Raw genomic sequence first — 19,943 nt, 5'->3', positions numbered from 1 at the left:
TCTCTTTCCTCATCCTCCGAATTTCTCGGTCATGAACAGGTGCCTGCGCCCTGCCTCTCAAGTCTTCTACCCGCATCCCGGGACAAGGCTCCAGTCCCTTTCCACCTTGGCCCATCCGCTTTGGTCTGCCCCAAACCCCACCCTTATCCAGGGCACTATTCCTCCACCTTTCACCCCTGGCCAAGTCCATTCCCGTTCCTGCCGGTCTAGAGGCTCAGGTCTCTATCTCCTGGGTGCTCGGAGCACCGTAACTCCGCCCCCCCGCCCTGCAACCGAGCGCGCACACTCATCCCCCGCAGCCTCTCCGCCCCTGCTGACGCCACAAAGCCCGTGCCCCGCACCACCGACACCTCCCACCCTTGACAGTCTCCAAGGCACAAGCGCAGGCTTTTCTGGGCCCAGTTTGCGCTCGCTATCCACAGCGGCATGTACCCGTCTCCCCGGTAAGTGCCAGTCCATCCAGAGGTGGGCGGGCGGGTGGTCGCCCAGTCCGGTACCCTGGGGTCCCGGCTTTGAAGGTAGTTATCAGTTGGAACCAGAAGGGCCACCTTGTTTAGCCGGAATTACACAGGAGCTCCCTGGGATGGAGGACGCCTTGTCCACTGTCACTGACCCAGACTCCTTGGCTGGCTTCCCGAGCCTGAACCAGAGACCATGACCAGCAGGCTCTCCTGTGCCTTCAGGTGGGTGAGCAGCAGAGGCGAGACTGACCCTAAGGGCTCTGCACAGAGCCAGCTTCCACAAAGTGAACTCACACCGTCTGGAATTTGAGCCATCACTCTGGGTGATGGCAGGAAAGGGAGTCCAGATACTGCTGTGGTTCAGAAATGACTTTCAGATCTTCTGACTCATCCAGTGACTGCCCTATGAGATGCACAGGGAGGCTTTGAATCTGCACCAGATAAGGATGTAGGTATTCAAATGCCAAAGTGTGTGCATGTATGTTGTGCATATGCACTGCCCATGTGTTTGTGTGCCTGTACGTGTGCATATGTACTGTGTACATGCATGAAAAACTGTGTGCCTTTTCTGCACTACATCTTGCAAAGAAAGCCAGAGTTGACATAGAGCTGTAGAAACATTTTACTCAGGACTATTGCAGAAGGGGAATAACATAGAAACCCATAGAAAGCTCAACTCTGAATAGCTCAACTGAGGGTGAGCCAGTGGGGATTTATGGCCCAGGAGCAGGATGGGGTTGGGGATATGAAATTACTTAGAGGAAACATCTGGGTAGGGAGCTTCTGTCTAAACCCACAGATTGGGATTCTTACTAAATTTGGACAATGCAGAGAAACACAAAAGCCCAGGGCCTGACTGGAAAGTTCTAGGAGCCTGAGCAGAGTTTGATCAAGCAGATAACTGTGATTTTTCTTCTTAGAGTTCCCTTTTCGCATGGATGTCCTGTTAAAGAGAAACTGATTCTGACACTTGTTCAACTGGTAAGGAAGACTTTATTCAAGGTTACTGCAATAGGAAGATGGGGCCATCTGTGAATTCAGCCCAGTCACTGGGGATGAGTGGCCAAGGGCATCAGTGGAAAGGGAGTTAGTGATGGAAAATCACTAGGAAGAAAGATGGGGAGGGATCTTTTTGCCAAACTGGCCTAGCAGGATTCCTGCACGTTCATCCTGCAGGGGGAGATGGGGGGTGCTGGATTAGATCGTAAGTCTCAGTGGGTGCCAGGGCTCCAAGTGGAATAAAACTGGGCGTGACTGGGCAGAGCCTGGCAGCTCAGGGAGCTGGCTGGTTTGGCTGTGGAAAGGCCCTCTGTCAGCTTCAAGAGGCACCTGTGCCTCTCACTGAAGACAATTCAGGTACCCCAACAGGACCGTATTTAGCCCCCTTTAAGAGGACGGACAGCTCAAGTGCCTGGAGCTCTGGGCAGAGGGTGTGGCGGGATGCTCTGTTTCCTTCCCAGGGGCCATGGATGCCATGGAACTTGCCAGAAAGCTGCAGGAAGAGGCGACGTGTTCCATCTGCCTCGACTACTTCACCGACCCTGTGATGACCACCTGTGGCCACAACTTCTGCCGCGAGTGCATCCGGCTGACCTGGGAGAAAGCCAAAGGCAAGAAGGGCAGGAGGAAGCGCAGGGGCACTTTCCCTTGCCCTGAGTGCCGTGAGCTGTCCCCACAGAGGACCCTGCGGCCCAACCGCCTGTTGACCAAGGTAGCCGAGATGGCGCGGCAGCACCCAGGCCTCCAAAGCAGGGACCTGTGCAAGGTGCACCAGGAACTCCTCAAACTCTTCTGTGAAGACGACCAGAGCCCCATCTGTGTGGTCTGCAGGGAATCTCGGGAACACCGGGCCCACAGGGTGGTCCCAGTGGAAGAGGCTGTGCAGGAGCACAAGGTGGGCCCAGGGATGAGGGGCTGCAAGGGGCCAATGAGGCCTAAGGGCACATGTGTCAAGCACAGTCAGTCAGACAAGAGAATGAACCTTATAACAAACAGCCCCGTTCACTGGACCCCATGGTGGAAGTGTCTGCAACCCCTACAACAAAGTTGGCAGGTGGCTGGCCAGCTGGGCATCCTCTCCCAGGAGCATTCAGGAGCCCAGGCTGACAAAGTGGCTTAGAAGCTGTCTGTATAGGCAGGCCAGGTGACCTCCTGTAGGGGAAGAAAAAATCTTTTCCTTCCATCTTAAATTAGACTGAAAAAAGACATTATCAAGGGAAGAAAGGTAAACTGTTAACATGTGTAGCCCATGTACTTCACAGGGAAGAAACCACAGCAGTGAATACCAGGTGGTTTTAGAACTTGGGCTTGTCTAGCGTCTGAACAAGGAACAATACATTTGGAGAGAAGACAAAGGGAAAGGCAACGGGCTCCCAAGGGGAGCTAACTGGGAAGGTGTCTTGGTTCATTCCGGCTGCTGTCACAGAACTCAAGACCTGGTGGTTTATAAACAGGAAGAATTCCAGAGAGCTCATGGTTTGGGGGCCTGGAAGTCTAAGATCATGGCACCAGCAGAGTCAGATGGGGCCCCTTCCTGGTTCACAGACAGATTTCTCTCGTTGTCCTCACACAGAACAAGGGGCTAGGAGCGCTAAGGTCTCACTAGGACACTAACCCCACCCATTCCTGAGGGCTCCCCACTGGTGCCATCACCACCTCCCCAAAGCCCCGCCTCCTATGCCTTGGGTGTTAGGTTGTAACCTGTTAATTTGAAGGAACATGAACATTCAGATCATGACAGAATATAAATATTTGGGAGAAACTAATTAAAGATAGGGTTCATCAGTGTAGGTCCCTCCTGATACCCACTTTTACCTCCTTCATGGCCATAACACTTCCCTGGAAGGGAGATTCATGGCAGCCCTTAGTTCTCGGCAGTTTCTTTTAGTCACATATTGGGAACCACAGAAGGCATTTCTACATCTGTTGATTCTCATTTGCCTCCAGCTCAAAATAATTCTCCTGCCCAAGGGGCATATTTGGGGGTGGTATATTTCCATCCCCCTTAGGATGCAGCTTCAGAGGGTACCTCCCGATAGGGTGTACAGGGGCCTAACCCCCAGCCCCTGGTCTGTTGTCCACAGTTGAAGCTGGAGGATGACATGGAGCACCTGCGGGAGGAGATGGAGAAGACACAGAACTTGCAGACGAGGGAGCAACAGGCCTTGGCCGAGTGGCAGGCAAGTGCTGGTGAGGAGCCAGCGGGAAAGCCTGGCCAGGCCCCAGGGCACCACAGGGCACCACAGGGCCTCCAGTACCTGCAGACCCTTGATATGGGACTCACTGCCACATGTGAACAAGAGCACAGGACCCAGGAAAGGCACAGAACTCCCCCTAGAATCAGGACTGAATATGTGTACTCAGCCCAGACTGGCCATTTTGGAGACGCAGGGACTGAGAGGAACAGAGGCCTGGAGGCGGTCATTTGGGGCCCATATTATCACCACACAGTGATGGGGGCTCTGTGTGCCTGCACCCTTGCCAGCTGTGCTAGTTTTCTGTGGATCACGGCCCAGAGAGACATGCCAGCATCCCTGAAGTGGCCCCTCCAAGGTGATGGGCATGAGTGGACACAGGGTGGCAGTCCCCATGGAAATGCCTCACCTCCAACCCCTACCCTGCAGGAGAAGGTGCAGGAACGGAGACAACGCGTCATGATGGAGTTTAAGAAGATGGCTGTCCTTCTGGTGGAGGAGGAGCAGCACCTCCTGCAGGCCCTGAGGCAGGAAGAGGAAGATACAGCAGCCAGACTACAGCAGAGTATGGCTGCACTAGAGGAGCAGAGTTGCTCCCTGGAGACACTGCTGCTGCAGCTGGAGGACCGTAGCAAGCAGGAGCCCTTGCAAATGCTACGAGTGAGGAGCACCTGCTCAGCTGACTGCAGGGTGGGGGGGCACAGGCTCTGGCTGGGTGTGGTTGGCCTGCTGGGGCAAGTAGACATCAACAGGGAAGGCTCTGTCAGCTCAGGGCTGCGTAACAGATACCACTGGCTGGGGGCTTAAAAGGATATTTATTTCCCACAGTCCTGGAGGCTGAAAGGCAGGGATCCAGGTGGGGACAGAACTGCTTCCCCGAGGTATCTCTCCTTGGTGTCTGGATAGCCATCTCCTACCTGTGTCTTCATATGGTCATCCCTCTGACCATATGACCATCCCTCATCTCAATCTTCTAAGGACACCAAATCACACTGGATTACAGCCCTCCCTAGGGACCTCATTTCACCTTCAACACCTCTGCAAGGCCCCATCTCCACATACGGCCTCATCTGAGGTCCCAGGAGCTGGGTTCCAACATGTGGACTTGGGGGACACAATCAGCCTGGCAGGTTGTGGTTCTAGACACCTGTGTTCTTCTATTCACTCCTAGTCCAGGAGCTGTAGCCCAGGGGCAGCTGTCATGCACATGTTGATGTGAGGCAGGGACACACCAGCCATCTCAGGCCTGGTAAATTCAAGGCAGGAGCAAGTCATGTGAACCCATTTGAGAGGATCTGGAATGCAGGAGAAGGTGTTGGGGCTGGGCCTGCATTCTGAGGTCTAGGAAGTGGGAGAGACTGGGTTGCCCAGCAGGTGGGTAACTGGCTCATCAACTGTGTGGAATGACAGGACCCATTGCAAAACAAATATATCTCACATTGTAAGCCATCACACACTCAGTATATTTATACAACTGAAGCAATGCCATGTGCAACGTCAGCCCATTTCACGCCTGTTATCCTGCTATCTTGGGTTTTGTCCCCAGTAAGTGTCGTGGTTTAGTTAACAGACTATGCACTTGCCCCAACTTTGGGGAATACTTGGTCTTCTAGTAAAAAGCAGCTTGTTCACCACCTCCTAAACACTCCTGAGTACAGGCCTGCAATGTGAGAGCACCCTTGGGTCTCTTATTAGGTGTTCCCTGCCATTGAAAGCAAGACAATTTCTGTGTTCACACTCCCATGCAGGGGAGCAGCAGGAAGCCTGGGCAACCAAGAGATAGGGATCCACTCAAGAAACTGGAAGAGGTCATGGGAAAGCATTACAAATTCTTGCTCCACAAACCAGAAATGTCCACACAGGGAGCTTGGGGATGCCCCACATTCCTAACGAGGCATCATGGCTCTCCCTGTTTTCGCAGGATATGAAGGAGTCACTGGGCAGGTAGATGACCACCTGATATGGCAGGGAGGGCTTTGCGTGTGGCCAGAGGGGACAGCACACCTGTCCCTTCTGGAGCAGGAACAGCGTGAGTATGCAGTACCCAGAGGCCACCCCCATCACACTGAGAACTGTCTGCAGAGTCCCTGGGCAGATAGAAGTGCTCAAGAGCTTCCAAGGTATGTGGGGCCTGTTCTCTCAGCTGGGGCCACCCCTGGGGGCCATGACATTCACTGGTTGTTCACACACTACCCTTACTGGCCACTCCCAGGAGATGCCCAAATGGCCCCCAGCTCATCTCCTTGGCACCACCAATATCAATCACTGGGGCCCAGGCAGGGACCCAGGCTCATAGCAGAACTTGGCCAAGGGGAGGACTGGGAAGGGGCAGTCAGGGAGAATAGGAATGATTCACCCCCATCCCTGCTGCTGCACCTGTCTGCAGAGAATGTGGTGCCTGACCCTGCCACGGCGTATCCCTACCTCCTCCTGTATGAGAGCCGCCAGAGGTGCTACCTCAGTAGCCCACCAGAAGGCATGCCCTGCAGCAAAGACAGGTTCCTGGCCTACCCCTGTGCAGTGGGCCACCAGACCTTCTGCTCAGGGCGGCACTACTGGGAGGTGGGCATGAACCTCACTGGGGATGCACTTTGGGCTCTGGGTGTATGCAGAGACAATGTCAGCCGGAAGGATAGGGTCCCCAAGTCCCCTGAAAATGGATTCTGGGTGGTGCAGCTGTGCAAGGGAAAGAAGTACGTGCCCCCCATGTCCACCCTGCCCCCCATCACACTGACAGAGCCCCCCAGCCATGTGGGCATCTTCCTGGACTTTGAGGCTGGGGAGGTGTCTTTCTACAATGCAAGTGGTGGGTCCCACTTGCACACCTATGCACAGTCTGCCTTCCCAGGCCCCCTGCAGCCCTTCTTCTGCCTCGGGGCCCCCAAATCCGGCCAGATGGTCATCTCTACAGTGACGCTGTGGGTGAAAGGATAGGTGTGCAGGCAGGGAGGGAAGGCACGAGATTCCTGCAGAGGGTGAGGTGGTTCCTGCTCAGCATGGCCACCGGCCACACTTACTTGGGTGGAGACCCATGGTGGTTCCAGGGGGCTCCTGGTGCCGGAATCTAATTGTGATTAAAGTAATTAAATGTTGAGATTGTATTCCCAGGTGCCTCATACAGGTAACTCAGTCTCTGAGTACATACCTACAAACCAGGCCAGTGAGCTGTAGTTCTGTAGTCATATCCCCCACCACCACCACTCACTGGGGCCGCTGAGTTTGGATTAACCTGTGGCCTGAGGGGTTCACCTTCCCTGTCATCAGCAATTCCATGTACGGGCCCTTCACAGGAGAAAGAAGAAAGTGACTTTTCAAGCTGAACCCATAAAAACCTTAGAGCTACCCACCCCATCATTCGCTTAAGTTGCACTTGCAGGGGGGCGGGAGTAAAATTCAGAAAATAAGGATTACAGGTGTTTGGGGGGGGGTGTCCTTTCCTTTCACTCCCTACCCCACCCTCACAGTTTCAGGTGCATTAACAGCCCTGTAACGGTCACTAGCACCCCAGCATTCCAGTCACGCACTCCTTCCCCAACAAGACCAGAATCCCCAGGGACACAGCCCCTCCCCATTGTGTCCTACCTCAGACACCCGCCAGAGGGCACCCGGGGGCGGTTCCGGGCCAGCCTAGGCCTTTTGGTCGCCGCACCGCGCCGAGACCCCAGTGACTGTGCGGGGCGCCCCGCTGGCCGGGCCGCTGTACCCCATCCTTACCCGAACCTGAGGAAGTGGCCAGGCTGCGCTACAGCTGAGCCAGCAGGAGCCACAAAAACCGCAGGTGGGCGACAGCATAGACGCTAAGTCAGCGGGCCAGCAGCCTCCAACTCGGTTTCGCCTGCGGGCCGCGTGACAGAACACAACCAATCCGAGACTAAAGCTGGTTTCAAAAAAAAAAAAAAAAAAGCTGCTTCCGGCTTCCGCTACGGTTTTTCTTCCTTCCCGCATTCGGGAGCCGCGGCGCTCGGTGTCTCCTGCGTCTCCTGTTACCAGAGGCCCCGCGCCCGCAGGTTTCCAGAGTGCCCCCGGTCTCCACCAAGCTCCCTAAAATCCCAGCGGAGAGCGCCGCTTTCCTCTGTCCCCCGGCGCCATGGCCGCCACCGACGTGTCCACCAACCTCCAGGAGGAGGCCACCTGCGCCATCTGCCTCGACTACTACACAGACCCGGTGATGACAGACTGTGGCCACAACTTCTGCCGCGAGTGCATTCGACGCTGTTGGGGCCAGCCCGAGGGCCCATACGCTTGCCCCGAGTGCCGTGAGCTGTCCCCGCAGCGGAATCTGCGGCCCAACCGTGCTGTCGCCAAGATGGCCGAGATGGCGCGGCGCCTGCACCCGCCGTCACCTGTCCCGCAGGGCGTGTGCGCTGCGCACCGGGAGCCGCTGGCGTCTTTCTGCGCTGACGAGCTGCGCCTGCTGTGCGCGGCCTGCGAGCGCTCCGGGGAGCACTGGACGCACCGCGTACGCCCACTGCAGGACGCAGCCGAGGACCTCAAGGTGCGCGACGAGGGCCGGGGCAGGGATGTGGCCTGCTATGGGTGGGTTTTGCGCAGCCTGGCTGTGGTCCGGGAGAATGCGGCCTGGCCTGGGGTTTGCGGGGAGCTCAGCCTGACCAGACCGGCACTTTTGCGGTGCTGGGGCACCGCTCACCAGTGGGGAACCAGCGTGGGGACCTGGGGGAAGGAGGCATTCTCTTTAAGGCCGAGGTCCCCGGGTGACAGTGGGAGGGCCCACCGTCTGGGGCCAGTACTGGCAGGTGTGACTGAACAGTAGCCGGAATGTAGTACAGACCAGGAAAAAGTGGGCAGAGAACCTGAGGCGGCTTTCCCTCAGGAGGGACGAATGAGGACTGTCATTTGTGGGGGGGGGGGAGGGTATGATGCGGCCAGGGGCCTGGGTGGGGGTTAGAAGAAGTCCTGGTAAGAAGAGTCTGTGGGAGGCAGGCAGGGATCTACCTCGGAGCCCCACATTGGGAACAATGCGGGACAGAGCCTTTGCCCTAGGAGGCAGACACCAGGACCCATCAGGCTTTCAGAGTGGAGTACTTGGGGCCGCCACTGTCATCTGACAGACCAGAGCTCAGCTGGGTCTGGACCCCAGGATGAGAAGCCTTGTTTGTCTGTTGTAGAAATGTATTTCCTTCAAATCCACACCAGCATTCCCTACCCCCTCTGCTGGGGGCCTCAGGACAAATAGCTCACCTGGCTCACCTAGCTCACCTGGCCTTTGCCTGTGAAGGGTTTTTTCCTGGAACCCAGGTATTGATGCATGGGTTTGCATTTTGCATCACAGCTGGTAGCCTGTGTTTGCCTAGTTGTGCTATGTAAGAGTTTAGTCAGTGTTAGAATGAATACCTGGCCAGTTGGTCACTGTCATAGAACAAGCTCATGGGGCACCAGAATAAACCTATTACCCAATCCACATCAGTGAGCCTGTCTTGCTGATTTTCCTTTCAGTTTGAGGTACTAACATGCACACAGGATTGTCTGCTCATGTTCAGCACATTTGCACTTCTTTCACCAGCACCCTGATCAGGGTGCAAAAGTGACTGTGAGAGCAGAGTGACTAGCACCTCTCCAGAGGCTCCTTCTAGCTGATTGGATAGTCTCAGAGGGCAGCACTTAATCCCATGGTAGGGGAGGAGAAACCTTTTCCTCTACTCTGTTAGGTTCATGACTGAGGCTTGCAAATAAATCTGACAACTGACAGGTTAATAGCTGGAAAGACAGTTTTATTAGTCTTAAATTTTAGGTGGCATGAGTTCGTAGAAAATTAAAAAACCAAAATCAGGGATTAGACTCAAGGGTTTATATTCCATTTTGAGAGAGAATGATAAATTGTGGAGAACTGAGTAGCAAAGGACATGGGTTGGGCTTCTAGGGCCATTAACTTGTGGAAAAGAAAGTAGGAAATATATAGGGGAACCACTGGAGGATCAACTTTTAGTAAGGTCTGTTCAGGCATACTCACAATGACACCTCATCTCTGGTGAGGAATGTGTCCCCTTCCTGGTACAGGGAGACCACCCTTCTCATGGGATATTCATGTCCTGCCTTTAGGCAGAAAGGAGGAAGGTAGAGGGTTCTTCCTGCATCTACTGCCCTGGTGCCCACTTTGTCTTAATGCTGGGGATGCCCCAGTGAATCAGTGGTAAATAGGGTTGTAGTCAACAGTGTAGGGTATTGCCTGAGGTCAGGCCCAGGGCAGCCAGATCGAGTATCCCTTTGTTTCTCCTGGTGAAGTTGAACCTTGGCAGGCCCTGGACAGGCACAGAAGCAAAGGGATATGCAGGAAAGAAGGTTGTGATGCAGTAGGAAGTCAGGCTAGAGAGGTTGCTGGGAAGTGAGGAAAGGTAGAAGAAAGTTAAAAACAGGCAAGGGGGCCAGATTGGCCTGGGAGGCTGGAGGTCATGCCATGAGCAAGCAAAACTCCTGGCAGGTTCAATTTGCTCTGTCCTTTGTGTCCTAGATAGTTTCCCACAATTGGCTCCCATCTGTCAAGTTAGGCTCGGCTGGGGCTGAGTGGGGTCACCAGCTGGCCTTACCTCCCTGCAGGGCAACCTGGAGAAGTCCCTGGACCACCTACAGAAGCAACTGGAGGACGCACTGCTGTTTCAGGCCCAGGCAAAGGAGATCTGTGTACTGTGGCAGGCAGGTGGCTGGGTGCCTGGGTCTCAGGGCTGGAGGGGTGGGGCACTAGTGTGCCCACTGCTGGGTACCACCCGCCCTTCACACTAAGTTTCTCATAAGGCATCACTCCTGCTCCAGACCCTCAACCACCCCATGGTGGCTTTGGGTGGGGGGCCTGGTAGTGGGTTTCTGGCAGCTTACCACCCCCCTCTGCCTCACACAGAAGATGGTAGAGACCCAGCGGCAGAACGTGCGCACAGAGTTTGAGCGGCTGCGCTGCCTGCTGGTGGAGGAAGAGCAACGGCTGCTGCAGAGGCTGGAGGAGGAGGAGCTGGAGGTACTGCCCCCGCTGCAGGAGAGCGTTGCACGCCTTGGGCAACAGAGTGCCCAGCTAGCCGATCTTGTCACCGAGCTGGAGGGGCGCTGCCAGCTGCCAGCACTGGGGCTGCTACAGGTAACCGTGCCTAGAGTGGGAACATGGGCTGGAACAGATGGGATGCCAGGATAGGGTGCTGGCAGGAAAGAGGAAGCCCTGGGCAGAGGAAGCCACCTGACCTTGGCCACTTCTGGACCTTCTGTGTCTTACCTGTGAAGAACTGTGGTGAGGACAGGATCAGTATCCCAGGTACGACTGCAGGTCCCTGTGGGCGTGGCTGGATAATGGATACGAATCCTGAACCCTACTGAGAACTGCTGTTGGCACCTGTCCAGGAACTCCATGAGGGGGATGAAGGAAGTGAAAAGTTGGGTAACTTAATCGACTACCACCCAAGGCCCCAGCTACACTTGAGTCTAGAGTCCTGGGTGTCCCTCCAGGCTTTCCCCCAGCCATTCTCCATGGGAACAGATCATTTTCTTAATAGAACACGTATCCGATTTGCCCAGAGTGGCCAAGTGGTCTTCACAGAGGTCAACTGGCCAGGCCCCCCGACCCTGCCCCTGGACAGAGGGGCCCTTACTCCATCCCTCTCCTGAGTGGTGAGGGCAGCCCCAGGCCTTGTGACAGCCAAGAGTGCCCTGCTTCCCAGCACCCAGCAGCAAACAAGATGGCTGTTCCTAACTGCTTTGTACCCAGCCCAACCCAGGCCCTTTGCACATGCTTCTCCCAGGCCTGCACTATCTCCTCATGAATCCTCGGGCTTCAGAAACTCACCAGTCACCCTTGTGTTTTGAAACCTGGCAGGTTCCATGTCCCCCAGACAGAACTACTGTGTGTGAAATCTCTTGCCCTGCCAAAGGAGTCCTTGTTGGGCTCAACATCTTACTTGTCTCTGCGTCCTGCTGTCTGGCCTGGTAGCGGTGTACAGTGCAGTTAGAATGACCGCTTTTGGGATTCATTTGATTGACAAAGTGGACTGGGTCCCTGCCATTTCCCAGGCAGTGCTCTAAAAAAAGACAGATAAATCCTGACAATATGGTTTGGGGGGAGCAGGGGGGTGTCCCACAAAGGTCACCAGTTCCCAGTCAGGACACATGCCTGGGTTGCCTGGTTCGATCCCTGGACAGGACATGTGCAATAGGCAACTGATCGATGTATCTCTCACGTCTGTGTTTCTCTCCCTCTTTCTCCTTCCCTTCCCTAAAGATAAATAAATAAAAGCTTTAAAAAAGAGAAAAGAAAAAGATAAGCTATTTGCTGCCGGGAGCTGCCATTCCAAATAACGGAGTGTCTCTGTCAGCTCAGTCTGTGTAACAAAAACCACAGGCAGGTAGCTTAAGTGACAGACATTTATTTTTCCCAGTCCTGGAGTCTGGAATATAAGATCCAGGTGTGGGCAGGGCTGGTTCTCCTGAGGCCTTTCTCCCTGGTATGTAGACCACCATCTTCCCTGTGTCTGCATATGGTCGTCCCTCTGTGTGTGTCTGTGTCCTCATGTTTTCTTCCTATAAGGACACTGTCACAAGCATTAGGGCCCACCCTAGTGGCATCATTTCAACCTAATAGCCTCTTTAAGAAGCCCAGTCTCCAAATATAGCCCAGTTCAAGTCCCTGGGTATTGGGGCTCCAACAGTTAGATGTAGGGGCTATAGTCAGCCGAAGACACTGAGTAAAATGCACTCATGCAGTGATTTGGGAGAGGAGCACCTAGGCAAAGGGGCTGCATCTGAAAGTTGGGCCATTAATGGAGGCCGGATGGGTGCCTGGGGTTGGACAGGGTGCAGGACCAGGTGAGGCTGCCAGGAAACAGGAAACACTGGGCACATGTAGGCCAGGCTCCCAGCTGGGGTAGAGCTGGTCCCCTTCCCCAGAGGCTTAGACTCCACCCAGCCTGTACCAGCACCTGAGAATACTCCAGGCTCTGGGTGGGTGAGCTGGGAGCCAAACACCCCTCGTTAAGGGAATGGGGCTGGGTCTGCAGGGCTGGCTGCATCTCAGCTTCTCAGTGTCCCCATGACTGAACACATTTGACACCAGCGACAGTTGGACCATGTGCGGGGAGTGGGGGACACTGGAGCATAGAGGTGGGGCCAGGATCATGTGACAAGCACTAACACCACATGTCTCTCCCACAGGACATCATGGATACCCTGCACAGGTAGGAGCCCAGCCTTTCCCTAGGGAAGGTGGTCGGGTGCAGGGGGGGCCTGCGCTTGGGGTGATGCCTGGTTGCCCCTCCAGGGTCCAGGATGTGAAGCTGCAGCCGCCCGAGGTGGTGCCCATGGAGATGAGGACAGTGTGCAGGGTCCCAGGGCTGGTGGAGGCCCTGCGGAGGTTCCAAGGTGGGTGTTGTGGTGTGTGGTGGGGGTATGTGGCCAGACAGCTCTGGTCCAGAGGGAGTGGCTGCCCTGGTGTGTTTAGGAAAAGTGGGAGTCAGTCCCTCAAGTGTCAGGGCCTCTGTGTGGGCCCTGGGCCTGGGAGCCCAATATGAAAGCTGTGTTAGAACACTGGGGACTAGAAGAGTGGGCATAGAAAGCCCTCAGGTTCCTCCTGAATCTCAGGATAATGAATGGCAAGGCAGTGTGGGGCCACTTTCCAGAACATCCTGAGTTGCAGTTGAGTGGTGAGGTGAACTTTCCAAGGAAGACACAGGAAGGGGAGCAGTCATTTTACAGCCAGTCACTCTAGTTAGCTACAAGGATATTTGAGAGCAGACCTCATGCAGGTTGGTGGAAGGGGCCCAAGAGGTGACCACTGCTGTATCTGCAGGAGACATAACACTGGATCCTGACACTGCCAACCCTGAGCTGGTCCTGTCGGAGGACATGCAGAGTGTGCGGCGAGGGGACCTGCGGCAGCCCCTGCCTGACAGCCCTGAACGCTTTGACCCCGGGCCCTGCGTACTGGGCCGGGAGCCCCTGAGCTCTGGCCGCCACTACTGGGAGGTGGAGGTGGGCGAGCGGGCCAGCTGGGCTCTGGGTGTCTGCAGAGAGAATGCCAACCGCAAAGAGAAAGGCGAGCTCTTCGCCGGCAATGGGTTCTGGATCCTGGTGTTCCTGGGTGGCTCCTACAACTCCTCTGAGCGAGCCTTTGCCCCCCTGCGAGACCCACCCCGGCGTGTGGGCATCTTCTTGGACTATGAGGCTGGGCACCTGGCATTTTACAGCGCCACTGACGGGTCACTCCTATATGCCTTCCCCCAGACACCTTTCTCAGGGACATTGCGGGCCCTCTTCTCACCACTGTCCAGCAGCCCTACCCCCATGACCATCTGCCAACTCAAGGCAGGGCATGGGGATAGGATGGCTCCCTAGTAAACAGGCCTCTCAGGACTTTGTCCTGCCTTTGGCTCTCCAAGGGTGTCCTGAGCCATGCACGAGTTCCCAGTGCTGTCTTGCGTGCATAGTAAACCCCCTCTCTAGTTCCCAGGAAGCTGTGTGCAAATGTGCAGGGCTTGTGACATCTTCCAGGGGACCCTCTGTGGCCATCCTGTGTTGAGACCCCCATCAGCGGTACAGAGCCTGACCAAGGGTCCTGGGAGCTCTGCACAAGCCCAGCTCGTCAGAGGTGAGGCACCAGGGCCTGTGGAACTTTCTGGGGCTTCAGCCTGAGCCTTTAACAGCCCCAGGGCTGCACCTGCAGAGAGCTGCTATACTGTGAGGCTTCAGACTGGGAGGTGAACCAACAGTCTCAGGGTCTGGTCCTAGAAAATAATGCTGGGTGTGGCTACCTCATTAATCAAGATGCATCAGTCCTCAGGAGAGGAGGGGACGTGGGAAAAGCCAGGGAAAGGGCACTTGGAAGAAAAGATGCTGCACAAGGGGGCTGAAGACCTTGGGTGCAGGACCTCAAGTCCCCCCCCAGCATGGACTACCCCAGGCTCTTGCAGTGTGCTCCTTTCTGCCTCAGAGCTGAGCACTAGATCAGGAAAGGTGCTCTGGCCCTGCCTGGGGAAGGTGTGAGGCTACACACACTTCTCCCTCACAGAATCGGGGATTTGTTTTGGCTTGTTTCGGTGCTGCTTCACACGAAGACGTGGTGCAGTATCTCTGCACTCCAAGATGATTTTACCTGTTGTAAGGACTATTTTCACAGTACATAAACACGTCTTGTCTGTGATCCCACTGTCTTAAGGAGGGGGCAGGAGAGTCTATGGCCAAGACCAGCAGTCATAGCGCAGCTGGGGACACAACAGCTGCCTGGTCATTTCATGCAGCTACCACAGAATTCTTTTTTTGAATAACCTGGTTGAAAATTCTACGTTCCATGGTGTGCAATAGCTAATTCCTCGATTATTTATTTACTGTTTCTCCCATTGGACTTTTATTTTATGTATGTATATGTATGTATGTTCATAATTCATTCAAATTACATATATGGAAGGTTTTTCTCTGTGGAGCCAGGAGTCTGCCACTTTTCTGCCTCGGGAAGTTTCCCCTTCTCCCACCCCCCCAAGTTCACTGCCCATATCTTTCACTCCCTTGGACCTCGGATGGGGTTGAGAATCTGAGGATACTGGTTGGTTCCTGCCTGGAGCAATATTTGGACTTTAAAGTTGGGGACTTCCCAAATGGCTACTGGAACCCACCCATGAGGTGGGACAACCACAGGGTGAGAGCTCATAGGAGCATATGACCACCTGGGAACAGCAGGCTGGACACCTAGGCTGTGGCCTCGGAGCAAAGCTGAACAACCGTGTGAGGGGAGGCAAATACTCTCTACCCATGTGATCCTTGTTTGTGGCCCTGTAATAAAAGATCAATGAGAAGAACCAAGTTTATTAACACATGCACCTCATGCACATGGAAGAAACCCAGGGAAACTGAGTAACCAGCAGCAGCTTAGCACTTGGGCTTCTACATCCTCTGTCATGGGAGGGTAAGGAAGGCTGGTTAGGGGGTTCTGTAGATTTCCCAGAGCCAACTTCATGCTGACTCAGTCCTTCCTGGGGAGAGGGGTATGTAGCTTCTCTATTATCTGTTACTTGTCAACTGCTTCCAGCCCAAATGTTCCCGTTGCCAGACTGGGATGTTTGGAGTAGAATGCTCAGCCATCCATCACCAGGTGACAGGAGAAATGAGCATATTTGATGTCCATCCACACATGCCGAATGTACTTTGCATGTGTTCTACCTGTTGAGCCAGTGGGCCACAGGGTGGTCCTTCACTTTTCAGGGAACCACAGACCAGTTAACAAAAAATCCTGCTGATTATCACAGAGCTGATAATCTCTCATAGTGATTAGGAAGACATGTCCCAACAAGCATTGAGTCTCCAATACTAGCAATGGGCATCTCTTAAATGTGGGTGAGCTTGTCCTGCTTTAGCAGTGTCTTCATTAGCAGCTGGTGTTTTTTGCACCAATAGTGGGTGTCTGTTATATCAGTGGTTCTCAAAACTGGCCCCAGGGACTGTTTTCATGACAGTTTCTTCGTGGGAGGGGTGATATGGTTTCAGGATGATTTGAGCACATTACATTGAAGCTGACCTGTGGAGTCCAGTTCTTAATACACCCACACCCAGACTGGTACCGGTCTGAGGCCCAGAGGGTGGGGACTCCCACCCTGCACTGGCAGTGGGTGAGTTCCACAGTAATATTTGGCAGTTCTCAGGGACTGTCATGAGAATCTCAAGGAAAATAGCTGGATGGACATAGGGAGCCAGATGTCAGATGTGGTCATATACCAAGGCATCTGTCCCATAATTGCGCTCCAAGCTTACCACGTTCTCATGCCCAGAAGTTCTGCCTTGCCCCTGCCCCCTCCTCCCCCCCCCCCAGCTGATGTGCTGGCATGGCTGCAGGGCGGGGGGGGGGGGGCTGAGGAAAGCAGTTTAAAACATGAGCATCCGGCCCTGGCTGAGTGGCTCGGTTGGAGAATCCCATACACCAAAGGGTTGCAGGTTCCCCGTTTAGGGCAAATGCAGGAGGCAACATATTTCTCAAGTCAATGATTCTTGCCCACCCCTCTGAAATAAACATCACCAGGTGACAGTTTTTAAGTGAGCATCCTGAGCATGACAAGTGCTGTGAAGGAAACACCAGGATGCGTGGGGCGGGGGGGGGGGGGGGGGGGGGTGGCGGCATCCCAGGTGTGTGTTAGTGCTCCAATCCCAGCACGTGATGTGTGGTAAAAGGACAATCTGCGACATAAAGGCAGCTGCTGTGCCTGAGTGGGTGTCTGTCCCTAATGTCCTGTTTCTTCCCCCCCTTCTGCCCCTTCTTGGGCATTCCACAGGATCGCGTTAAGGTAGAGGGTCAGTCTTCATTTGTTCCCATTCCATGTGTTTTACTTAGCTAATTTGACAGCAAGTCTGCGCAGTAGCACCCATTCCACACAGAGTCAGCAGGAGAGAGAGGCTGGACTGCCAGAACAGTGCTGGATTTTAAATCACTGTGTGCTTCTCATGCCCCCGCCCCTTCCCCCTTTCACTTGTAAAGGGACAATTTAGCGAGTTCCGTAAGCTCCCCATTGAAGAGCGTGCACCGTCACTGCGGTGCGGATGGAATAAGGCTAGACCTGACCCAGATGCACCCTGACTACAGCCTGTGGCCAGACTTGAAGGAGATGCCTTGTGCCTGAGGTCTCAAGGAATGCACTCCAGCCGTTCTTTCTGGAGGTCCCCGGAGCCATGAGGTCTTGGACCCTTCTGTCTGCCTTCACTGTGTGCGACGTCCAGCGCCCCAACCCCCATGACCTCTGCGCTTCCTCTACCCACCCTTCTGTGCACCATGCTTACCCCATACGCTCCATACTCCCCACACGCCTTCCCCCAGGTCCCTAGGCATACTCCACAAACCCTGCACACCCTCGGCGCTCCCTAGCCCCTCCCCCCCAAGCCCCATGTCCCACTGAGGCCAGGCGTCTACATTCACCCTCCACCCCCTCAGAGCCCCAGCACTCACCTCCTCCCTCTGTCCTGACACAGAGTTACCTGTGTGCCCTCCTGACCCCTACTCACATCCTGCCAGGGACCTTTGTCCTACCCAGACCCTCCTCTCCCGACCACTCTTATTTTTTTGGTAACAGTTTTATTGTGATACAGTTTTCACACCACAGAATGCAGCTGTTCCAAGTGGTTTTTAGTAATTCAATCATTTTTACTAATTCTTCCATGACAGCAATTCAAGTTCAAAACATTTTCATCCTCTCAAAAAGATTTTGTTTCAGGTTTTGTACAAGATTTTTACATTCATACATGGGTGGAGAGGGGGCACCAGTCTGCGGGTTTTCCGGGGGCGGGTCTTTGTTCCTTCTCCACTGTTTTATGAACATGTTTGTGAAGAATCGCTGCTGTTTCCACCTTCAGTCTTTCTCGGAGTTCTCCAGTGAGCACATCCTTTCTATGCTTTTCTTTATGGAAAGTTTTAAATTACTATTTCAGTTTCTTTAATTGCTATGGGTTTGTTCAGATTTTCATTTCTTAAGTAATTTTTCTCTTTCTAGGAGTTTTCCCAATTAACTTGTGTGGTCTAATTTTCTAGCATAAAGGTCTTCGAAGTATTTTACTATTCTTTTAATTATTGAAAGGTTGGTACTGATGTCTCATTTCTGATCTTGTTAATTTGTGTCTTTTTTTTTGTCTTGGTCAGTAAAAGTAACACTTTGTGAAAATTATTTTGGTCTTTTCAAAGAACAATTTTTTTAATTTAATTAATTTTATTTAGATGAGGACTGGGGGGGAATGGGAGGGAGGGGGGAGATCGGGTGGGGGGGGAGAGAAAAAAAATGTCCTTGAAAAGTAACTAAAAAAAAAAAAGATACTAAAAAAAAATTAATTTTATTTAGTTATTTTTCAAGTACAGTTTTTTGTCTATTTTTCCCATCCCAGCCTCCCCCGCCCCTTGCTCCCCACCTCCCTCCCATTTCCACCCCCCTTAGTTCTTGTCCCTGTGTCCTTCCTATTTGTTCCTCCAAATCCCTCCCCTTTTTCCCCTTAACTTCCCTTCCTTCTCCCCTCTGGTCACTATCCCCTTGTTCTCTATTTCAGTGTCTTTTTTTTTTTTTCTGCTTGTTTGTTTTGTTGTTTAGCTTCAAAGAACAATTTTTAAAAATATTTTATTTATTTATCTTTAGAGGGGAAGGGAAGGAGAGAGGGAGAGAAATATCAATGTATGGTTGCCTCTTGTGTGGCCCTTGCAGGGAACTGGCCTGCAACCCACGCATGTGCCCTGACTGGGAATTGAACCGGGCCTGTGCTCAGTCCACTGAGCTACACCAGCCAGGGCTCAAAGAAAAAAACTTAATTTTATTTGGCAGTCTCTATTTTTTCCTTGTTTTCATTTCAGTAATTTCTACCTTCATCTTTATTATCCTTCCTTTTTTGCTTGTTTTGGTGTTCAGGTTGCTTTTCCTTTTTCTTTTTTTTTAATTAATTTTTTTATTTATTATGCTGTTACAGTTCTATTCCCCCCTTCATTCCCCTCCACCCTGCCCCCCCACCCCCACCATTACCCCCCTTTAGTTTATGACCATGTGTCTCAAGTTCTTTAGATTCTATATTTCCCATACTATTCTTGCCCCCCATCTATTTTCTATCTACTGTCTATGCTACTTATTTTCTGTACCTTCTCCCCCTTCTCCTCCTCCCACTCCCCTGTTGCTAACCCTCCTTGAGATCTTCATTTCTATGTTTCCACTCCTGATCTAGCTGTCCTTTTAGTTTGCTTTTGTTTTAGGTGTGGTTGTTAATAACTGTGAGTTTGTTGTCCTTTCACTGTTCATGTTTTTTTAAACTTTTTTTTCTTAGATAAGTCCCTTTAACATTTCATGTAATAAGGGCTTGGTGATGATGAACTCCTTGAATTTGATCTTATCTGAGAAGCACCTTATCTGTCCTTCCATTCTAAATGAAAGTTTTGCTGGATAGAGCAATCTTGGTTGTAGGTCTTTGGATTTCATGACTTGGAATACCTCTTTCCAGCCCCTTCTTGCCTGTAAGATCTCTTTTGAGAAAGAGACAGCTGACAGTCTGATGGGGACTCCTTTGTAGGTGACTGTCCCCTTATCTCTTGCTGCTTCTAGGATTCTCTCCTTCATTTGAATCTTGGCTAATGTAATTATGATGTGCCTTGGTGTGTTCCTTCTTGGGTCCAACTTCTTTGGGACTCTCTGAGCTTCCTGGATTTCCTAGAAGTCTATTTCCTTTGCCAGATTGGGGAAATTCTCCTTTATTATTTGTTCAAACAAGTTTTCCACTGGTGGCTGTGCCTTTCCCCCTTTGGTACCCCTATAATTCGGATGTTGGAGCGTTTAAAGATGTCCTGGAGGTTCCTAAGACTCTC

At 53.0% G+C, this 19,943-nt stretch overlaps 2 protein-coding genes and 1 long non-coding RNA gene across 7 annotated transcripts; 2 read left to right on the top strand and 1 right to left on the bottom strand.

The window, feature by feature from the left end:
• The first annotated feature begins 1,926 nt into the window (after positions 1-1,926).
• Positions 1,927-6,804, top strand: TRIM17 (tripartite motif containing 17). Its single transcript, XM_037140485.2, has 6 exons — positions 1,927-2,355; positions 3,545-3,640; positions 4,085-4,315; positions 5,577-5,599; positions 5,675-5,775; positions 6,042-6,804. Exons 1-6 carry the CDS (start codon positions 1,927-1,929, stop codon positions 6,587-6,589), a joined length of 1,428 nt encoding a protein of 475 aa, XP_036996380.2. The 3' UTR covers positions 6,590-6,804.
• On the bottom strand, positions 1,966-7,452 carry LOC119045696 (uncharacterized). 4 transcript variants are annotated; one of them, XR_008390061.1, is made up of 4 exons: positions 7,238-7,329; positions 6,801-6,937; positions 3,276-3,571; positions 1,966-2,054 (listed from the first exon to the last, which is right to left on the bottom strand). It is a non-coding gene; the product is annotated as an uncharacterized LOC119045696 (long non-coding RNA). The 4 variants fall into 4 exon arrangements; XR_005081845.2 differs by lacking the exon at positions 1,966-2,054 and adding an exon at positions 4,065-4,177 and having other exon boundaries at positions 2,343-3,571; XR_005081846.2 differs by lacking the exons at positions 1,966-2,054; positions 7,238-7,329 and adding an exon at positions 7,370-7,452 and having other exon boundaries at positions 2,343-3,571.
• A 129-nt stretch (positions 7,453-7,581) lies between these two features.
• TRIM11 (tripartite motif containing 11) lies at positions 7,582-15,432 on the top strand. 2 transcript variants are annotated; one of them, XM_037140480.2, is made up of 6 exons: positions 7,582-8,150; positions 10,208-10,303; positions 10,509-10,736; positions 12,797-12,819; positions 12,903-13,003; positions 13,431-15,432. In XM_037140480.2, the coding sequence occupies exons 1-6, from the start codon at positions 7,743-7,745 to the stop codon at positions 13,973-13,975; spliced, it is 1,401 nt and encodes a 466-aa protein (XP_036996375.2). In that variant the 5' UTR covers positions 7,582-7,742; the 3' UTR covers positions 13,976-15,432. The 2 variants fall into 2 exon arrangements, with proteins under 2 accessions (XP_036996375.2, XP_036996374.2); XM_037140479.2 differs by having other exon boundaries at positions 7,583-8,150; positions 10,506-10,736.
• Positions 15,433-19,943: the final 4,511 nt, after the last annotated feature.

The sequence above is a fragment of the Artibeus jamaicensis genome, unplaced genomic scaffold (assembly GCF_021234435.1).
Source record: "Artibeus jamaicensis isolate MK-2021 breed Jamaican fruit bat unplaced genomic scaffold, CSHL_Jam_final scaffold_3272, whole genome shotgun sequence".
NCBI lineage: Eukaryota > Metazoa > Chordata > Mammalia > Chiroptera > Phyllostomidae > Artibeus > Artibeus jamaicensis.
The sequence above is the reverse complement of the archived record's forward strand: the minus strand, read 5'-3'. Positions and strand labels throughout refer to the sequence as shown.

Excerpts from the sequence above, each read along its gene's own strand:
- TRIM17 (XM_037140485.2), top strand. The coding sequence starts at position 1,927 with ATGGATGCCATGGAACTTGCCAGAAAGCTGCAGGAAGAGGCGACGTGT. Across the intron at positions 2,356-3,544 it reads AGGCTGTGCAGGAGCACAAG|TTGAAGCTGGAGGATGACAT; the intron begins GTGGGCCCAGGG and ends TGTTGTCCACAG. Across the intron at positions 4,316-5,576 it reads AGCCCTTGCAAATGCTACGA|GATATGAAGGAGTCACTGGG; the intron begins GTGAGGAGCACC and ends CTGTTTTCGCAG.
- TRIM11 (XM_037140479.2), top strand. The coding sequence starts at position 7,743 with ATGGCCGCCACCGACGTGTCCACCAACCTCCAGGAGGAGGCCACCTGC. Across the intron at positions 10,304-10,505 it reads AGATCTGTGTACTGTGGCAG|AAGATGGTAGAGACCCAGCG; the intron begins GCAGGTGGCTGG and ends TGCCTCACACAG. Across the intron at positions 13,004-13,430 it reads GGCCCTGCGGAGGTTCCAAG|GAGACATAACACTGGATCCT; the intron begins GTGGGTGTTGTG and ends CTGTATCTGCAG.